The 22629-nt window shown below is 38.1% G+C and overlaps 1 protein-coding gene across 2 annotated transcripts in view; it reads right to left on the bottom strand.

Annotated features, from left to right (window-relative positions):
• Positions 1-22629, bottom strand: part of DLC1 (DLC1 Rho GTPase activating protein) — a 387690-nt gene that overhangs the window by 186996 nt on the left and 178065 nt on the right. The window contains exon 4 of one of the 2 annotated variants that reach the window (XM_065899878.1): positions 19519-19552. In XM_065899878.1, the coding sequence (XP_065755950.1) occupies positions 19519-19552 (34 nt within the window). Of the gene's footprint in view, positions 1-19384; positions 19553-22629 lie in introns of those variants that run through there. The other variant, XM_065899883.1, reaches the window with a different exon arrangement.

A 22629-nucleotide genomic window follows, 5' to 3' on the forward strand; every position in this document is an offset into this window, starting at 1 on the left:
AGTGTCACTTGGGCTGTTTCTAGGATTCCAAAATTGCAAATAAGGTATGTTTGTGTCATTCTTCCATTTCCCTCTCTGAACATCTTCACTCCTGAAATCTCTTCCTTTTCCTTAAGTCATCCAGGCCTTCTGTCATCTGACTGTTCAGAGTCACCACTGCATAGTTTATTCCTTCACCTCCAAATACCCTCCATCTCACAGTGGTTGGAATTCCTGTTATGGGGTGCTTGTTAATACTTGCTGGGAGATTCCAAGATGAAGGTCAGCTCTGTGAGAGGAGGAGAGGGGTGTAGGGCTGTATAGAAATTTATATCTAAAACAAGAACCTGGTCCAGATAAACATCTCCTTATCAAATGTGAGTGAGGAAACAACCAGGACCTCTAGCTCCTCATTGCGGTCATTATTCTTTTTATCTCCTCCTATCATGTCTGCATCTGGAGTTATTTCCACTGCTTTAAAATGCTGTTATTTTTGTTTGATTAGGCAATGAGTAGGCTGGCTAGTGGCAAATATGTGAAACTATATGACACAATAGGGCATCTTTGATTACTTTGCTTGTTCAATCAACTTCTCACATGTGTGTATCTTTTCTCTCACCTTTACCATAAGCTCTCTGAGGCTAGTGTCTTAAACAGTTCTATAAGCCCTGCACACTATTTGGTAAAATAGATATTCAGAAATATTTCTGATTATATTTATAAAATATGACATTTCTCTAGTCTTTCAGTGTCATGATAATTTTTCTTAAGCCTTAGGATTTTGTTATGCAGTACAAACTCTGAAGTACATAATGAAATTTATATGCATGTGGAAGAAGAATAAATGGGAAGCCTTCATTGACATTAAGCAATGATCCTTAAACTTCAGTGTGGATAAGAATTCCCTGGAGAGTAGATTACATTGAAGATTCTTGGGCCTAAGAGACTCTGATTCAGGAAGCGTGGAGGAATCCAGGTATCTGCGTTTTAAAACAAATATTCTAGAAAAATTTGAGGCACATTTTAACAAATCTTACATTAAGAGAGTATGCTTTTACTTTCAATTAAAAAGTCCATTTTTCTTTCAAGCAGAAAATTTATAAATGTTCTTTATGTGTAAGACATTCAAAGATAAATCAGACATGGATTTTATTATATAATATGAAAAAATAAGCCCTAATAATCATAACAAAAGGCATAAAAGGATAAAAACCTTATGAGAACTTCAAATATAGTATTGAGAGTTCCGGGAAAAAGGGCTCATTTCAGAGTAGTGGAAATCTTGGAAGCTTTCAAAGAGGAGGTATATACGGAAATTTGAGATAGTATAAAAGGAAATTTTAGGAAAGGTAACAGTATTAGCAAAGACACTGCAGTAGAAAGTGCAGGATGTGGAGCGTGTGGGCATTCCTGTGATGGAGTCTCAGGGGCGGTTGGAAATGAGGTGGGTCGTTTGGCTGAGTAACTAGGGCTGGAGATTGTGCAGACATATCTTTATTTGGATGAGACTCCTAAGAGAAAGTGTAAGGACAGACAAGAAAAGAAAATCCAAACATCTAAGCCATGTAACATTTTTAAGGCTTAGGAGGGGATTCAGTGAGATTCAATCATAAATATTATTTGTTAATTATATTAAATATGGTATCAATGAGTTCTATGATACGAATATGTAACTTTATTTCTTTGTGCTCTATGATGTTAACATCTATTATTTGAGGCAAACAAAATAAGACTCCCAAATTGTAAGATTAACACCAGTATTCAATCTATTAAAATGAAAATCAAAGCACTGTCTACCTAAGGTATTTCTAAAATATAATTCCATAGAATTGACCAGACACATATATTTTTTTAACGTCTATATCACTTATGCAGACACTTAAACAAATATAAACCAGGCTAAATTCTAGAGAATCACAAAAACATTATGAGGTATTCCTTTGCTCTCCTTCCTCTTAAAAACAAAACAAAACAAAAACCTGAAACCCCTAAGGGTTAAATAATTTCACTAAAGAAAACAGAAAGGAGATAAGCTGAAGTCATGGGAAATGGTAAAGAAAGAGCAAGAGGCTGGAAACCTACCACAGATGGAGCAAAGATTTTCCAGATGTGGAATTCTTCCTATGGATCTGTGCTGTCAGCCTGGCTCACTTAAGTTCTACCAGGAAAAAAAAAGGCTTCCTTCTAATTTCTATATGTAATCTAACTAAACCTCCTTTGCTGAAATTTTATATTTTGTTTCCTCTAGGAAAAAGTCTTGCTATCTGTGATCTGCAGTTATTTTTTAAAAACTAGCTTCCATTCCAGATGGGAGCGCCTTTGGAACGCCTGAAGGTATTTGTCTGTGTGTCGGATATCTCCATTGCGAAAGACATTTCTAACGTCTCTTTGTCACAGTCCTTGTGTCCACATCACAGAAGGCCAGGGCGCTGCCTGCATGTGAGGATGGCAGGGTCGCTGCTCTGTTTATGTTCTGCTGTCAGGGACCATCTGGAAGCATGGCTCCTGATTAGCTGCAGAGCGATGACTGCCATCTCAGAGTCAGGGCCACACATCAGACTTTTTTTTAAAGGCCCCCAAATTTGGTGCTCAAAAATATTACAAAACAATGACAGTTTCATGATATAATAAATAAGCTGGCATCTCGATTCACCAAAGTCACAAAATAAGAAAACCCTTATATTCCCCCTTCCGGTCACCTGGCTGAACTTTGTTTTACACAGAGGAAAGCTACTGTTTCCCTCATTGCAGCTGGAATGCAGTCATTGGTGGTCTTAGGGAAAAAAAAGTCATAGAAATGCCCCCACATCCCACAAATGTAGGTGAGTTTTTAAAATAAAAAAATGCTAAGTCATAAAATACAAGTAAGTCTAGTAGAATTCAGATTTTTTCTTTTAAAGGCAGCTTATTTTAAAAAACGTATCAACTGTCTCACTCCCTGATCATTCGTTTGTTTGTATTCTTTCCTCTTTTGGTTTTACATTGTTAACTCTTATTATTTAATATCTTACTAATTACATTTAGTGGAATGAGAGAATGTGAAGCTAGTCTACTGAAAAGATGAAATTGTTGAGGGAAACAGCACTTGACTCAAACAAATTACAACGCACATTGAACCCAATGGCATGGTCAGGATGACGCTAAGGGATTTCTAAAGGTAAATACAAGATATGATGGTGTTGATGTGGTTGAGGGTGGCTGAAAGAGGGGAGACACGTTCTATGGGCTGAAAGGTAATTACAAAGCAGTGATATAGTTCTGTGGCCTAAAAAGGCAGTATAACTGTGAAAAATTATAATTTTATTGAACATCCACTATATATGTAGTTCTTGTTAGATCTTTTAGAGTAAACTATAAACAGGAGACCAAAATATGCCATGGTTCTTCACTGTGGCTGCTTATACTTTGAAGGCTTCATATATATATGAAGCAGAAAATAATGTGAGGCAGGTAAAATTAAATGATAGACTATTTTTGATACTAATTATATTCAATAGGAATTTGGAGAAGGATGTCTAATCATCTGAGTGCAAGGAACTCTTTCATGTTAGGTCTAACTAAAAGCCTGAGGCGCGAGGATACAGAGATACCCTGCAGGTGTGGGGTAGGGACCTCCTGAGAGTTGCAGCTGACACCTAGGGAGTCACCTGGGACAGATGCAGCTAAATTTTCCATCTCTTTCTCTAGTTTGCATTGTCTCTAACTTTACTTTATTGGTTCAGTTGCCCCATTATCCCGCTCCTCTTTGCAGAATGGTTTTCTCTGTGACTCCACCTAGCACTATATGTGAACTTTCAGCCAAAGCACCTGTTGCAGGTTGATTGAGTCTGTCTGGATCATAATATGCAGGAGAGGGAGAGGGAGAGAGAAGGAGGAAGAGGACGAGGAGGAGGGAAAGAGAGAGAGAAGGAGACTGTCTACCTGTCAGGTCACTCAGTTTTTCTCTGACCTTGAGTCACATGTGCCCCTCACCCCACCTGCCTGCCCCCAGTCCAGTGGACTCTGGTCATGGGTTAGGATAGGGGGGGTCACAGTGCACATAGGCTGCCCCTTTCCAGGGCGGAAGATAAAATGAGCAGTGAAATCTGTCTGATTCAAAGGAAGAGTTCATCCAAGAGAAGAGCAATTGAGGAGGCCTTGGGCAAAGAGAGGCCCTCAAGCGAATCCTTGAAGGAAGCGTGTGATTTGGCAAAAAAAATAATAGAAGAGTATTTGGGGGACATTAAACTTCAGGAGCAAAGGCATAAGGGCAGAAATATGTAGATCATATAAACTATATGAATTATTACAGTTTTATTAATTTTGGTCATACTTTTAATAGAATTAATGGTAGGAAGAGGTAGAAAAAGCATCAGCTTTGGAGCAAGAGAGAGTCATGTGCTGTGGAGCTTAGTGTGTACTAAAGATAACACAGAGGAAGCATCTCAGAGATGGCAAGGTAGGTACACGGCAAATAACAGCTGTTGATAACATATTTAGTAGTAGTATTTTTCTTTTGAAAACTTGGAGAATTCCGAAGGAGAGAAATGAAGAAATCATGATCAATGGTTAAGAGAAGAGAGTTACTTTTGCCTAAAGAAGAAAGGATAAAAGTTAACAAAAGTGGACTGTGTAATATATTTTATGATCAGTGAGTTTAAAAAGTTTTTACACTAAAAATGTATTAAATAAGCACCTTTAACTGAGGTATACCCAGACAAAGCAATGTTAATTCAGTACTTAAAAGAAACAAGCTATTACATCATGAAAAGACATGGAGGAACCTGAAATGCATATGCGTAAGTGAAAGAAGCCAGTATGAAAAGCCTACATGCTGTACCATTAAAGCATCACAGAGTAGATTCCCTGCCCTAAAAATCCTCTGCGTTCCATCGATTTATGCCTCACTTTCCCTAACCCCTGGCAACTCCTGATCTTTTTACTATGTCCATAGTTTGCTTTAAAAGAAGGTCATATAATTTGAACTATACTTCCCATTCAGTTTTTCTGTGAATCGAAAACTGCTCTAAAAAATAAAGTCTATTAATTCAATAATCTCCTCTTTGGTGCATGCTAAGTGTTTTTAGATTTTTTTTTAATGATTGCTTTTATTTATTTATTTATTTTTGGCTGTGTTGGGTCTTTGTTGCTGCATGCGGGTTTCCTCTAGTTGCGTCGAGCACGGGCTACTCTTTGTTGCGGTGCATGGGCTTCTCATGGCGGTGGCTTCTCTTGTTGCACAGCATGGGTTCTAGGCATGTGGGCTTCAGTAGTTGTGGCACGTGGGCTCATTAGTTGTGGCTTGCCAGCTCTAGAGCGCAGGCTCAGTAGCTGTGGCACACAGGCTTAGTTGCTCCGTGGCATGTGGGATCTTCCCAGACCAGGGCTCGAATCCGTGTCCCCTGCATTGGCAGGTGGATTGTTAACCACTGCATCACCAGGGAAGTCCCAGTGCTTTTTAAAAGGATGCTGACAAGACTGTTGGGAGGCAAAGCTGAGACAAATAACACACTCAGTGGACAATGACAATCCACATGTGATTAAGAATGAAAACGACCAGTACAAACTATATATGCTATAGGTGTATCATTTCAAAAAATATGAACTTATCATGAGCAGGAGTTGTCATAGGAGACTTCAGGGTGAAGGTGGGACCCAAATGAGACCTTGGGGGATGGGGGAGTTAATTTCTGGAAGGGAAACAGTTGAAACAAAGGTCAAGTTATGCAGAAGCAAATTCAGGAGAAAAGCGAGGCTGCTACCATGGTTACAGCAGAAGGTGCAAGTTAGGGAGGATGGGAGATAAGGTTGGAAAGGAAGGGAAAGGTCTGATTAAGGAAAAATTTGTTCATCAGCCTGAGGAGTCTTGGCACTTAAACCACTATGTACAGCACAGTGGTTAAGAGCAAGCACTCTAGCCTGTGTTGCTTGCTTTGAATCTTGCCTTGGCCATAGGGTGACTTTGGTTATTTTAGGAAGCCTGAGTCTCAGCTTCCTCATCTCTCTAACGTGGAAAACATTACGTCTCCCTTATATGGTTGCTAGAGGATTATATGAGGTCATATCTATAAAGTGCTCAGAAAAGTGCAGGCACAGAGTAAATGTTTGCTATTATTATTCATTCAACCATTCATTTGACAAACACTAAGTCAAAAACCTCCTAAGAGGCTGGCACTACATAGGTGCAAGGAAAATGTCTGCCTTTCAGGACATCACAGCACAGCAGGGAAAACGTTTGGATAAATATATAGAAGACCACAGACTTAAAAAGGTAGATAAAGAAATGATGAAGTGTACCGTGTTGTCCTCCATTTATCTATTTCCTTAAATCCATAGGAAAGAACTGATTTAACATTTGTTTTAAGAAGAAGTTTATCACCAGGATTAACAAAGTGTTGTAGGTGAATATACTTCAAAAACAAACAGACAAGCAAACAAACAAACTCATAGAAAAAGAGATCAGGTTTGTGTTACCAAGGGCAGGGAGGGGGAATCGGATGAAGGTGGTCAAAAGGTGCAAACTCCCAGGTATAAAATAAATCAATACTAGGGATGTAATGTACGATGTGATTAATATAATTAACACTGCTGTACGTTATATATGAAAGTTCTTAAGAAAGTAAATCCTAAGAGTTCTCATCACAAGAAAACTTTTTTTTCCTATTTATTTTGTATCTTTATGAGATAATGGATATTCACTGAACTTATTGTGGTGATCATTTCATGATGTATCTCTGTCAAGTCATTATGCTGTGCACCTTAAACGTACACAGTGTTGTATGTCAATTATATCTCAAAATTGGAAGAAAAAAGAAACAGTTTACAAAATTAGCAGTTGGGAGTCACTGGAATGTGTTTTCTGGGGAAGCTCAATGGTTAGAAAAATTACAAAACAAAAAGCAAACCCCAATTTTGTGGGCGAGTGTGGGCTTTTGGTGACCATTTTGTTTAAACATCACTTGTAGAATTCTATAAGATCATTTCTACCTGATTACAGTAGTCAGAACAAAATAGCTTCTTGTATTCATAATCCATTCTCCTGAAATGGCCAGACTGGTGCTCTGGACAGCCTGAATACAACAATATGGGCACCAGCCTTTTCTTGGGCATTGGTTAATTTGTTATGGTTGTTAATTACTGTCTTAGATTTCCCACTTAGATAAATCATATCTCAAAACCATATATTAATTCTAAAAGACAAATGTTTATGGATCAGTCTGGAAAAGATGTTGAGCTCAAACTTTTGCCTACAGAAACACAAATCAAAGTCCTTCAAACCAATGGAAGGTCAATAAGAGAAAGAAAGTACAGTCACACTGGCAGAATTTTAGGTCATTTCATACTCAGACAGGTCGAAGTAATACCTAGTTATAGGTACTTTTCCAAAGTAAGTGTACCTCTCTGAAGAAATTAGAATTAATGTACAATTAACTTGTGGGTACATATTTGTGTATATATTCAAACTATAATAAAAATAACTGAACTGCAAACTGGGCAGTCTATAAAGGTAAATATTTGAAGGCATCAGATGATCTGATATGATGAGATATGATTTCAAACTAAATGAAAGTTGCATCGCTTTGTAAATAAAACTGATAGAAAGAGGCCGTTTCATAAACTGTCTTTCTTCAGGGGAGATTGAAAATGACAAATAAATATTTCTACTAATAAAAGGTCAGTGTCACAGTTCTAAGAGGGAAGTTTATGGCAATACAATCCTACCTCAAGAAACAACAAACATCTCAAATAAACAAACTAACCTTACATCTAAAGCAATTAGAGAAAGAAGAACAAAAAAGTCCCAAAGTTAGCAGAAGGAAAGAAATCATAAAGATCAGATCAGAAATAAATGAAAAAGAAATGAAGGAAACAATAGCAAAGATCAATAAAACTAAAAGCTGGTTCTTTGAGAAGATAAACAAAATTGAAAAACCACTAGCCAGACTCATCAAGAAAAAAGGTTAGAAGACTCAAATCAATAGAATTAGAAATGAAAAAGGAGAAGTAACAACTGACACTGAAGAAACACACAGATCATGAGAGATTACTACAAGCAGCTACATGAGAGCTGCTTGAGAGATTACTACATGCTAATAAAATGGATAACCTGGAAGAAATACACAAATTCGTAGAAAAGCACAACCTTCTGATACTGAACCAGGAAGAAATAGAAAATATGAACAGACCAATCACAAGCACTGAAATTGAAACTGTGATTAAAAATCTTCCAACAAACAAAAGCCCAGGACCAGATGGCTTCACAGGCGAGCTCTATCAAACATTTAGAGAAGAGCTAACACCTATCCTTCTCAAACTCTTCCAAAATATAGCAGAGGGAGGAACACTCCCTAACTCATTCTACGAGGCCGCCATCACCCTGATTCCCAAACTAGACAAAGACGTTACAAAGAAAGAAAACTACAGGCAAATATCACTGATGAACATAGGTGCAAAAATCCTCAACAAAATACTAGCACACAGAATCCAACAGCACATTAAAAGGATCATACACCATGATCAAGTGGGGTTTATCCCAGGAATGAAAGGATTCTTCAATATACGCAAATCAATCAATGTGATAAAAAATATTAACAAATTGAGGAGAAAAACCATATGATCAACTCAATAGATGCAGAAAAAGCTTTTGACAAAATTCAAACACACATTTATGATAAAAACCCTCCAGAAACTAGGCATAGAGGGATGAATGAATCAATGAATTTGGTAAAGTAGCAGGATACAAAATTAATGCACAGAAATCTCTTGCATTCCTATACACTAATGATGAAAAATCTGAAAGAGAAATTAAGGAAACACTCCCATTTGCCACTGCAACAAAAAGAATAAAATACCTAGGAATAAACCTACATAAGAAGACAAACGACCTGTATGCAGAAAATTATAAGACACTGGTGAAAGAAATTAAAGATGATACAAAGAGATGGAGAGATATACCATGTTCTTTGGTTGGAAGAATCAACATTGTGAAAATGACTATACTATCCAAAGCAATCTACAGATTCAATGCAATCCCTATCAAACTACCAATGGCATATTTCACAGAACAAGAACAAAACATTTCACAATTTGTATGGAAACACAAAAGACCCCAAACAGCCAAAGCAATCTTGAGAAAGAGAAACGGAGCTGGAGGAATCAGCCTCCAGGACTTCAGACTATACAACAAAGCTACAGTAATCAAGACAGTATGGTACTGGCACAAAAACAGAAATATAGATCAATGGAACAGGATAGAAAGCCCAGAGATAAATCAACACACATATGGTAACCTTATTTTTGATAAAAGAGGCAAGAATATACAATGGAGAAAAGACAGCCTCTTCTATAAGTGGTGCTGGGAAGACTGGACAGCTACATGTAAAAGAATGAAATTAGAACACTCCCTAACACCATACACAAAAATAAACTCAAAATGGATTAAAGGCCTAAATGTAAGACCAGACACTATAAAACTCTTAGAGGAAAACATAGGGAGAACACTCTGTGACATAAATCACAGCAAGATCCTTTTCGACCCACCTCCTGAAGAAATGGAAATAAAAACAAAAATAAACAAATGGGACCTAATGAAAATTAAAAGCTTTTGCACAGCAAAGGAAAACACAAACAAGACGAAAAGACAGCCCTCAGAATGGGAGAAAATATTTGTAAATGAAGCAACTGACAAAGGATTAATCTCCAAAATTAACAAGCAGCTCATGCAGCTCAATATCAAAAAAACAAACAACCCAATCCAAAAATGGGAAGAAGACCTAAATAAACATTTCTCCGAAGAAGATATACAGATTGCCAACAAACACATGAAAGGATCCTCAACATCACTAATCATTAGAGAAATGCAAATCAAAACTACAATAAGGTATCACCTCACACTGGTCAGAATGGCCATCATCAAAAAATCTACAACAATAAATGGTGGAGAGGGTGTGGAGAAACAGAACCCTCTTGCACTGTTGGTGGGAATGTAAATTGATAGAGCCACTCTGGAGAACAGTATGGAGGTTCCTTAAAAAACTAAAAATAGAACTACCATATGACCCAGCATTCCCACTACTGGGCATATACCCTGAGAAAACCATATTTCAAAAAGAGTCATGTACCACAATGTTCACTGCAGCTCTATTTACAATAGCCAGGACATGGAAGCAACCTAAGTGTCCATCGACAAATGAATGGATAAAGAAGACGTGGCACATATATACAATGGAATATTACTCAGCCATAAAAAGAAACGAAACTGAGTTATTTGTAGGGAGGTGGATGGACCTAGAGTCTGTCATACAGAGTGAAGTAAGTCAGAAAGAGAAAAACAAATACCACAAGCTATATATACGTATGGAATCTAAAAAAAAAAAAATAGTTCTGAAAAACGTAGGGGCAGGACAGGAATAAAGATGCAGACATAGAGAATGGACTTGAGGACACGGGGAGGGGGAAGGGTAAGCTGGGACGAAGTGGGAGAGTGGCACGTACAAATATTCAGTACCAAATGTAAAATAGCTAGCTAGTGGGAAGCAGCCGCATAGCATAGGGAGATCAGCTCAGTGCTTTGTAAGCACCTAGAGGGGTGGGATAGGGAGGATGGGAGGGAGATGCAAGAGGGAGGAGATATGGGATTCACTTTGTTATAAAGCAGATTCACTTTGTTCTAAAGCAGAAACTAACACACCATTGTAAAGCAACTATACTCCAATAAAGATATTAAAAAATAAAGGTCAATGTGAGTTAAAATATGGAAATGCAGAACTGCCTTATTAGCCTGTTCTGGTAGTTCATAGCCACCTCTTCAAAGCTGACAAGCCATTCTTTCAAGGGAGCAATGGGGGAGCAAAATGTGCAGAAGACTTTTTCGAGGAAGAAATTTCAAGGCTGTCAGATACTGTGAAAAGTTATGGTCATTGACAGACCAGAGATTAACAAAGTGCCTGCATGAGTTGTTTGGTATGTCACATAAATGGATTAATTTAGAACTATTTCTTGAGCATCTGCTCTGTGCAAGATCATACGCTGGGTGAGGGGCTGACAAAGATGAAATGTGGGGTTTATGCCTTTAAGGAAGTCACAGACTGACAGGGAAGAGAATACATGAATCAAATTTAGGAATCACTAAATGCTGTAGAAAGATACAGCTGCCTTTGGATAACCACTCTAAGTGCAGGAGGTAGTATATATATATGTGTTTGTGTGTGTGTGTGTGTGTGTGTGTATATATATATATATATATACACACACACACACATATATACATATATATATTTTAATTTTAAACAGTTCTTTTTAAAGGAACTTTTTTCTTTTTAAAAAAAATTTAATTAATTAAATTATTTATTTATTTATTTTTGGCTGTGTTGGGTCTTCGTTGCTGTGTGCAGGCTTTCTCTAGTTTTGGCGAGCGGGGCTACTCTTCGTTGTGGTTCACGGGCTTCTTATTGCAGTGGCTTCTCTTGTTGCGGAGCACGGGCTCTATGTGCGTGGGCTGAGTAGTTGTGGCTCGCGGGCTCTAGAGTGCAGGCTCAGTAGTTGTGGCGCACGGGCATGTGGCATGTGGGATCTTCCTGGACCAGGGCTCGAACCCGTGTCCCCTGCATTGGCAGGTGTATTCTTAACCCTTGCACCACCAGGGAAGCCCGGTAATATCTGAATTGCAACTTGCTAAAAGAAAAATTATCGTGTACTCATGTTGCTTGCAGTATAATTGAGAAGAAAAGGAAATATGTTTGATTGGTTCTGGTGATACAGTAGCTTTGTTTTACCTACTTGGTAATAAAAGAAATATCAATAGAACGTTAAGAAATAGATTTTAAAAATGATCTGTATTGAAAAATATCCTATGAATTCGAGATCTCTGGCATTTAAGAAGAGCTTACTTGTATTTTTCATGAATTCCTTGATACCTAAAAGCTAATGTGTTTCCTCTCAACAGCCCGCTCAGCACAGCCAACTTTTCATGGATTAGTTTACATTAAGTTTCAGAAAAACTGAGAGGTTATGTGTGGGCATACCCTAAATTCCTTTCTCATAAAAAAGCAGGCAAGCAGAGACCATAATACTAAGAAAAATGAAATAAGTGAGTGTTCATAAGCCATTAGTAAAGAAATAATGAATTTCATTTTCTGAGGGTGAAAGGGAATAAAGAATTTGGAATGCTGGCCAAAATCCAGCCTGGCCTGATAAAGACAATTTTCAGATCCTGTCCAACCCTGTAGAACAGCTGGGGATCTTTGCAGTTATAGAAAGTGCTTCACCTACAATAGAATGATAGGATTCTACATTTAGCTTTGGGAGTATTGTGCATATAAAGTATTTGCTGATTTATTTAATTAAAAATTATTTATTTATTTAATTTAAATTTAATTTATTTATTTAATTTTAGCTGCGTCGGGTCTTTGTTGCTGTGCACGGGCTTTCTCTAGCAGCGGTGATTGGGGTTACTCTTTGTTGCAGTGCATGGGCTTCTCATGGCAGTGGCTTCTCTTGTTGTGGAGCATGGGCTCTAGGTGCTCAGGCTTCAGTAGTTGTGGCTTGTGGGCTCAGCAGTTGTGGCACACGGGCTTAGTTGCTCCGCGGCATGTGGGATCTTCCCAGACCATGGCTCAAACCCGTGTCCCCTGCATTGGCAGGTGGATTCTTAACCACTGTGCTACCAGGGAAGTCCCCTTTGCCGATTTTTTTAATATGTCACTTGTTCTTTCATTTCCCAAACATCAAGCAACTACAATAATGCCAGGCATTGGAAACAGAATTGAATGAAACAAAATTCCATCTTTCAAGGTGCTTTCGGGCTAGTGAGTGAGACAGCACTAAAAACGACCTGATCTGTACTAAAATAGAGACATAAAATAAGGCAATCTTTCAAAGAACAACGCTGAAATCTAGCAGTTCTAGTTTTGTCTTTTCATCAAATCCCTTTGGATCTATTGATACTGGAACATGACAGAGTTGAATAGATCACACTGGTAATTCTCTGAATCAAAGAAATGATGATCAGACTAGAAAACGAGGAATGTCTTTGCATTTCAGTTTTTTGTGGGTTTTTTTGGTTGTTTGTTTTTGGTCCTCTGCATTTCCCTTCTCCGTGGTCAAAAGCTGCCAAGAAAATTAATACCAAAAGGCGCCAAGTCTGGGCTTTGTTATTTAGTATGTTTACAAGGAGCTTGGAATGAAATTATGAAAATCCTATTTTTCCCCCTCACACGAGTCACAAAGAAGTGCTTGATTTCTATGTTCTGCCTTACTAGCCACAACACAAAGTTTGGAGAGGCTATGAACCTGTCATATGCTTCTGAAAGCTATCTTTCACAAGTGTTTCAGGCTATAATTATTCTTTATCTTGATTTTTAACATTTTCTGGCCAACAAAATAACCTAGAGGCAGGAGAACAAACATTCTAAGAAAAATGACCAAGGAACGTAACCAAAGTTGGATTCTGAGTCACCTTTCTCAATGGTGCCCTTCACACACTTGTATGGGATAGATCCCCAAATAACATCATTAAGTAGTTGCCCAGCTGAGATATTTGGCAGTTGTGGGGGCAATAGGCATAAAGGGGGGGGGCAGTTTTAGAACCATGTTAATTCTAAATGATTAAGATGGGAGCCAAAGCCTCTTTGTGATAATTATAATTAATTGGTTAACGTGTATTTACAGAACACCCACTATGTGCTAATAGCTGTTTTAATTACAGACCATGCAAAGACCACATTCCTGATCTAGAAAAGCTCACAGCCTAGAGAAGAGAACATACAGCAAAGCAAGATGATAAGACTGTAATTGAAAACACAGAGTGTTCTAGGAACACCAAAAAATCAAGGACTAACCCTGCCTGGGAAATAATTCATTAAGGAGGTGTTATTGTTGGACAAGTAGAATTTTCAAGACAGAAAAGGCAAAAAGAAATTTGCCATTTTTGGCTCATGACTGTGGTCTGTTTTCTATGGGCTGCCATGTAGTCTGACAAAATTTGTGTTCTATGATTTAATTTTAGAATGAGAGATTTCGTATTACTCCTTAATACTACTTCTCAAATACACTCAGAGAGTCACATTTTGGTGATTAAAATGCAACGCTAATTTTCTAATTTACATGCTTCTAGGCAATAGGGAACACATTCTAAATTATAAGGGTAGATATTTTTCTCCTTCATGTGATTGAATGAAACTATATTCATTTAGGATGAAGAAAAACACGGTCCGTATCTTCTCTTTTTCTTGGATAAGTCATTTCTCTCTTTCTCCCTCTATCTTTACCTATCATCTGTATTTTTAAAAAGGCAGTGCACGATCTACGTAGAAGTAGAAAGATCCAAAGTTAGAAGGGGTTCTGCGGCTGTATGTTGTGGCTGAAGTTGGACAAACAAACCAACCAATGAACACAAAGGAATAGAAAGAAGAGAAAACATTGGTAGGTTTATCAGTGAGACTCCTAGCAGGAAACAGATGGCACCGTGGGTAAACTGAGGGGAGTTTAGTAACAGAACTATTGATAAAGGTGTAGGGGAACCACAAGGCAAGAGGAGAGAATGGTTGTCAGAACCTGGTAACCTGGGTGGAAAAGGCCAGCAGTGACTCCTCGGGAAGCCGAGCAGGGAGTAAACTACCCAACCGCACAGCCGTACTGTCCTCCCAACCGTCGTCAGTCTCTTGCTGGGCCTCCTCACTGGTGCGACAGGAAAACTGAAAGGAGGGCAGCCCATTGATTTTGCCCACACTGGTCTGCCTGCAGGTCACAGAGCTGGGGAGAAGCAGGGTGGAGGGTGGGTCTGAGGGGTGAACTGGGCCTATCCAATACCATATACCACACCCAGATTACAAATGGCCTGCTACGTCAAGCAGGAACGTTTGATCTTGTCCTGTCATTAGTGAGGAGGCCCAACAAAAGTTGAAGTAGAAGACGATATGATCAGGTGATGCTTTTCAAAGATAACTTCGGTGACGGCGTAGAGAGTGAACAGGTGTAATGACCAGTTAAGGCAGGGAAACAGCTCTGGATGCCGTTTCAAAGTCCAGTGCAAAGTGAAGGCTGCTTTAAAAACAACGGCAGAAAGGATGGACACAGGATGATTAGGTGGCAGTGTTGACAGGACTGTGTGCAGGAGGTCAGGGAGGGAGGATGGGAGCTGGGTAGACAGGATCCAATTACCCCAGGGTCTAGGGATGCTGGGGAGTCCTAGGAAAATGGGACTCAGGGTATACATTTCTTAGGGACTAACCTTTTGTGAAAATCAAAGATTATCTGTTCACTAGAGAGAATTTCACCTTAATTGACTAGGAATTTCTAAAGAGATGTTACAATATGGCCAAGTCTGCCTATGCTATGATGACCTCTGTCTGAATTAACTTACTCAGAGGCTTTTGGAGAAAGTGATCTCTTTCTTCCACGTGGACAGCTGGCTCAGCTGTTAATTGGTGCCCCGAGGAAGCATTTAAGAACTCTTGGAGCATGGGAGGGAGGGAGACGCAAGAGGGAAGAGATATGGGGATATATTTATATGTATAACTGATTCACTTTGTTATAAAGCAGAAACTAACACACCATTGTAAAGCAATTATACTCCAATAAAGATGTAAAAAAAAAAAAAAAAAAAGAATTGGAGCAGACCAGAGCAGCAGTAACACAGCTAGCTTCTATTTGGCTGGCACACATACTGGTTATAAGCACAACTCATTACCATAAGAAACAGCTACCATGTTTTAGAGCCTACTTTGTGCCAAGCATTGTTGCCTTACAATAACAACATGGCAACTTCTTTATTTATACTTTAGAAATGGGACAATGAAGAGGTTAAGTAACTTGCTCAAGGCCACATGGATAGGAAGCAGATGTGCTGGAAAATATACCAATGGCACTGGGCCCACTCTTTACAGATTCTGGTGGCATAAGGGAAGTTAAATGAAATTATTCTGTGTTGGATACAATTACACATATTGATACTTGTGTGATTAATTCTGATTTTTAAAAACAAATTTATTGGACTCTATTTCAGATCTGGAGAATACACATTCCGATATAGAATTTCTTGAGAACAATATTTTTATTTGATTCTTTTCCTGGGAAGCTTTCTGAATAACCTGGGTTAAGAATTTTTCAATTGAGAAGAGGAAAAGGGGGACGCTGGCCCAATGAAATATGCTCAGCTAGAGTTTGAGTTCCTTCCAGGCAAGGACCATGCCTTGTTCATAACTGCTTCCTTGATAAAACCTAATATGATGCCTACTATATGTTGCTGTTCAGTAAGTATTTGTGGAATAAATGAACCAATGGGATGCTGTTTCAAAATAGTCTCCCCTTGGAGGGTTTTGTCACAAGCAGCAGAATGATTCCACTAGGCTGAATTTATACAGCAGCACGGATCAGAAGAGAAGATGGTTACTTAAAGCACACACTGGGGCTTCCCTGGTGCCACAGTGGTTAAGAATCCGCCTGCCAATGCAGGGGACATGGGTTCGAGCCCTGGTCCGGGAAGATCCCACATGCCGTGGGGCAACTAAGCCCATGTGCCACAACTACTGAGCCCATGTGCCACAACTACTGAAGCCCGTGTGCCTAGAGCCTGTGCTCTGCAACAAGAGAAGCCACCACAATGAGAAGCCCACGCACTGCAATGAAGAGTAGCCCCCGCTCGCAACAACTAGAGAGGGCCCTGTGCAGCAACAAAGACCCAATGCAGCCAAAAAATAAATAAATTTATGAAAAAATAAATAAATAAAGCACACACTGGGGCAACCACACAACTGCAACTCAAGAATTATTAATGGAATGTTCCCAAAATGATTTTGTTTAGAGCTTCACAAAGCCTGGTGGAGTTGGTTCCAGTTGGCTTGGATGAGAGGTCACATAGATTAAAATAGATTTTCTTAATAAGAAACAATAGGCTACATTCATCTAGCAAAACAGAGGGAAAAAAAAAATGACAGGCCTTATGGGTGGGAATGAAGCTTAACCCTATTTAGAGGCTCAATTAACCCCCAGAAGATTCAGTGGGTCCTCTGCCTTCCTTGCCATTCCTCTGTCTAGCAGAGCTTAAAAATAGAGATTCATAAAGAGGAATAAAGGGATTCACATTTGTGCATAAAACACACAAAATATTTTAAATATGGCATAATAAATTTCAGAAATAGAAGAAATTGATTGGACTTTCATGGTCCTTTAAAACTTTTTGAAATAAATCATACTGTCTTTTGAATTGGCAAATCCGTTACCAACTGAATAAAATATTCAAACATAACCCTTTATCTTGACATATAAATTCATTGATTAAAAAAATCATTTCTTTCTTATATTTATATTGTCAAACAAAATTGTATTTCCTCTTAAAATAATCAGTACATTCTCAAGAAATCTAAATTAAAATCCATTGTGGAGTAAATTTCCATCATTCTAATATTTTAATACACAGAAGCCAGGTTCTGCAGAAATCAGCCCATCCTGGGTTAAGCATCAGAGATGGGACATCCAGGGGCCTGGTTAGGTCATACATATCCATTGGTGGATCCTACCTTTCACAGATCGTCTTGCAGAACCTCTGTGAAAGGAAGTTATCAACTTTTAAAATTTGTGCCCCAGCAGTACAGAAATGACCAAAAGAGATCATTAAATAGTGACAATTAATTTCATGTTTTTGTTTTTGTTGGGGAGGAAAATATCCAGGATTACGACAAAAAGTGGTGGTTGCATTATATTTATGCTCTCTGTTTAATTAGCTCTTTGTTTTAATAAAATTATCTTTAAGAGAAGCTTGATAACTGAAATGCTTCTTCCTATCAGATTGACATCATTTTAGTGGCAGAGGGAGAAGTCTTTGCTTCTCCAGTCCCTCAAGCAATGGCATTTCCATCCCTCCTCACTCTTTCCCTCCAGCCAAGAATTCCTATCCTAATTTTCTCCTTGGGGTATGAAAGAATCTGCTGATTTTCTGGAATAAGATGACAACTTTGCTCTGTTACACACTTTGTTTAAATTGCAGCCACTTTTGCGAATTACAGAGAATGTCACAACTCAAGATAAAGCACAACTTTGGCTAAGTTTCTTTTTCTTTGTGATGCAAATTCTCTCTTAACCATTTATGTCTTGTCCTAATGAGATAGCTGATACATCTATTATTGAAGGTATTAGAGCTCTGGAATGGTCATTTGAATTCGTTTAGTATATGTTATTAATCCAAGTAATACCAATGCATAGATAAACTAAGCAGTTTTTCTCTTGAACTGACACGTGATGCCAGTTCAATATCTTCCTTCTATTCTGAAGGCTTATCTTTCAACGTATTAGAGAGAAGAGGCCAGACACAGCCTAAACAGAGGAGAACACTTTAGCTCATGGAAGAACACAAACTATGAAAACTTGTGTGTGAAAACTATCTGGCAGCAAAAATCAAATCACTGAACTTGACAGAGAACATTCCCCATATAACAATCCTATCAGACCAACTCAAATGCGTTAGTGTAAAGTCACTTGGAGTCGTAACACCTTTTAGATGATACTCTAAACTTTTAAATTGGCTCAAAAATTACACACGTCTAAGAGCTAAGTGATATGCTTCAAGTTTGGTAAAGCACCTTTAATCAGTTTTTTAAAAAGATGATTATTATTACACAGAAAACATAAGACAATATTGAGGAGGATCAAAAGATTTTTAAAAAGCACATAATTCCATCAATTCAAGTCTGATTTTTCATATTTCTGTATTTCTCATTAGTCCTTATCCATTTCCCATAATACTGTTAAGTAGTTATAATCATAGCACAAAGCATAGAAAATATTATAATTTTTCTCTAGTACAACTGTTCATATTGCTTCACAATTATATTTTTGATGGTATGACATCAGCTTTAAACAAGTACATCTTTTTCTAGGACTACTAAATAAGCTACTAAGATTTTTAAAAATCTTGATAATTATAGTCTTCCTTCAGTATCCGCAGGGGATTGGTTCCAGGACTCCCTGATGGACACCAAGATCCACAGATGCTCAAGTCCCTTATATAAAATGGCCCAGTGCTTGCATACAACCTACACACATCCTCCTGTATACTTTAAATTCATCTCTACATTACCTCTAATACCTAATACAAAGTAAATGCTATGTAAATAGTTGCCTTTATGGCAAATTCCAGTTTTGCTTTTTGGAACTTTCTGGAATTTTTTGTTTTTTCAAATATTTTCAACCCAGGTTTGTTGAGTCTGTGGATGCAGAACCCATGGATACGAAGGGCCAACTGTATTAACAACAGATGTCCAAAGACCATTCCTCAGTACACTGAATGACATCTAATTATTTTCCTCAAGAAAAAAGTTGTGGTTGCAGTTACAGTTAATGCTACAAGAAGTACACACCTTATTCTAACAAAATGTAATCCTATGCTAGAAAACCATATTTTTTCCTACATTTTGAGCAAAACTTATTTTTCAGGAATTCAACCATAACTTTTGCCCAGAGACTGACAAGATGTATACATTTTAGATATTTAATAAAATATCTATACGAAGATGGAATTTTATTCTAAAATAGGTAGGAGTGAAAACACAACCAATGTCAACTTACCAGCCTTTTCCTTCTCTGAAGTACCTGGAATAGCCTGAAAGAGAAAAAAAGCCACAAAATTGTGGTATTATTAGAAGGAAACAGCAAATAACTTTATTAGGAACAAAATGATGTCCCATAAATGAAGCAAAAATTAAATAGAAGCTGACACTAGAAATATGAGAGAAGAGGAACCGAATAAACATTTTTTTTCCAAAGAAGGCATACAAATGGTACATGAAAAGGTGCTCAACATCACTAATCATCAGGTAAATGCAAATCAGAGTCACGATGAGACATCACCTCATACCTGTAGAGTGGCTATCATCAAAAAGGCAAGAGATGACTAGTATAGGCAAGGATGTGGAGAAAAGGGAACCCTTGTGCACTGTTGGTGGGGATGTAATTTGGTGCAGCCAGTATGGAAAACAGTATGGAGCACAACTACTGAGCCTGCGCTCTAGAGCCTGCGAGCCACAACTACTGAGCCCGTGTGCCATAACTACTGAAGCCCTCGTGCCCAGAGCCCGTGCTCCACCACAAGAGAAGCCACTGCAATGAGAAGCCCATGCACAACGAAGAGTAGCTCCCACTCGCCACAACTAGAGAAAGCCTACGTGCAGCCAAAGGCAGCCAAAAATAAATAAATGAATTAATTTATTAGAAAATGAAAAGAGGATATCAAAGAGGTATCTGCACTCCCATATTCATTGCAACATTATTCACAATGGCCAAGATATGGTGACAGCCTCAGTGTCCATCAATGGATAAATGGGTAAAGAAGATGTGGGGTGTGTGTGTGTGTGTGTGTGTGTGTGTGTGTGTATAACAGTATATAATTCAAAAATGAATAAGAAGGAAATCGTACCATTTGCAATAACATGTACCTTGAAGGCATTATGCTAAGTGAAATAAGCCTGACAGAGAAAGACAAATACAACATGGTATTTTTAATATGTGGATTCTCTAAAAAAAAAAAAAAGTGTGCAACTGATAGTATGAGAGAGTAGAAAAGTGGTTGCCAGGGGCTGGTGGAGTGGGGGAAATAGGGAAGGATTAGTAAAAGGGTATAAACTTTCAGCTGTATGATGAATAAGATCTGATGAACTAATGAAAGCATGGTGAATACAGTTGGTAACATTGTACTATATAACTGATATTTGTTAAGAGAGAAGAACTTAAATATTCCCACCCCCACAAAAAGTATATGAGGTGATGGATGTGTTAATTAACTAAAGGGGGAATCCTTTCACAATGTATACATATATCAAATCACTACAATGTACACTTTAAATATCTTACAATTTTATTTGACAACTACACCTCAATAAAGCTGAAAAGAAAAAAAAAAAAGAGTTGTGGAACTATTGGTAAAGTCACTAGAGCCAGTTATGCTAATGCTAAATCAGTCATGTAATTGTTTTCCTCTCTGAAGACAGACCCATCTTACCCTTAAAAGATACTGGCAATAAATGAGACTAAAAACACGTTTGAATTGGGGTTGAATTTTTGTAGTTCGATTTCTTTGTCCTATTTTGGGAGGCAGAAAAAGTAAATTGTTTGGTTAGTGTCTGGGCTTTCAAGTCTCTGCTCTGTCCCCTCGAGGTTCAGATTCCTCCCTTATAAAAGGGGGATAAACACCTCTACTTCACAGGGCTGCTGAAAGGACTAAATGTAGTAGCTTCTGTAAAGCACATGAGGTCCCTGGGAAAAGGGAGCTGCTCTTACTATTTGTTACTATGGGCACTGGGCCAATGGGCCAAATTACTGATATGAGAGGTTTAGAAGTTCAATTCCCAGTATCTATTATCTATCCCTACTATTTAGAAAATAGAGTTCAGAATGAGAGGTCTTTAACAGACTTTAAAGTAGAACAGTATAGTTCTACTCCTTGTCAATACACTAAAACAAACTAAGGAAGTGAGCTTTTGGTTGCCATTCACCTCAGTTACTCATGATTAAAATACAGTTAACATGAGTGTATTAACTGTTATTGGAAGCCTTTTATAAATCTATCCGGCCCACTGGGATTTGACGCCTTCCACTCCACAGCCACTGACCACACAAGATGTCTACAAGCATGTCTCTCTTCCCTTATTTAGGGGACAAAGTCCTCAGAGTTGAAGTAAGAAAACTAGGCTCAAATGGGTAATTAATTTTGTTGCAAGTGTGTGTGTGTGCGCACATATGTGTGTGTGTGTGTGTGTGTGAGAGAGAGAGAGAGAGAGAGAGAGAGGAAGGCTCACGTGCACCTCTGTTGTAGATCAGCCTAAGGAAATGATAATATCAATCTTCGTTTCTGGAAATATTAAAGATCAAGACACCTATATCTTTGTGAGATATTGATTATTTTTGAGATCCTCACCTTTGGAATTTACAGGATTTGGAGATTGAAGTAATTTTTCAAATAAGGGAAAAAATCTTTCTACAGATAAAAAAATAGAGGGGTTTTTTTTTTTGGCAAGATTGATCTATAGTGAAAGCATATTTTGATTGAATCTTGATCTCCATTTAGTTGTTCACTTTTTATTCTCTGGGTGTGAACACTGACTCTGTGTCCTGGCAAAGATGCAGCCATGAAGAGAATACTAGGTTATTAAATGGCAGAGTGGAGAACCATGTCCAGAGACCAGGGCATCAGAGGGACTGTATAGGCTGTAAGCGTCTTCCTCAGCATCCTTTCATTTATAGCAGGATCATCGGATTTTTCCTTTGTTTCAAGAACTTCTCTGATTCTATACTCCCCTGACAAGAAAGTCTTTCTACAGTTTTAGTGATGTTTGATTACTTTTTATGTCTATATTTGGGGAAAGGTCTAAAAATGGAATTAAATCCATACTACATATTTTAAGCCTAGCCCCTAGATTTGCCCCCTGACTGGAGATCAGGGCTTTTAAATTAAATTTTCTCTTTTGTTTTAAGCAAATAAACAACAAAACAGAAACCCTTTCATTGACAAGACTGTAAAGGTTGGTGATAGGTAATTAAAGGACATTCATGGAGAAAGTCCCTCAGTGTATGAAGAGCTAATACTTACTAGGTTCTTAGAATGTACAAAGTACAGTTTAAGCTCTTACCTGCATAAACTCACTCAATCCTTAGACCAACTCTGTGAAGTCTTAAAAACTAGAG

The sequence above is a fragment of the Phocoena phocoena genome, chromosome 21, assembly GCF_963924675.1.
Source record: "Phocoena phocoena chromosome 21, mPhoPho1.1, whole genome shotgun sequence".
Lineage (NCBI taxonomy): Eukaryota > Metazoa > Chordata > Mammalia > Artiodactyla > Phocoenidae > Phocoena > Phocoena phocoena.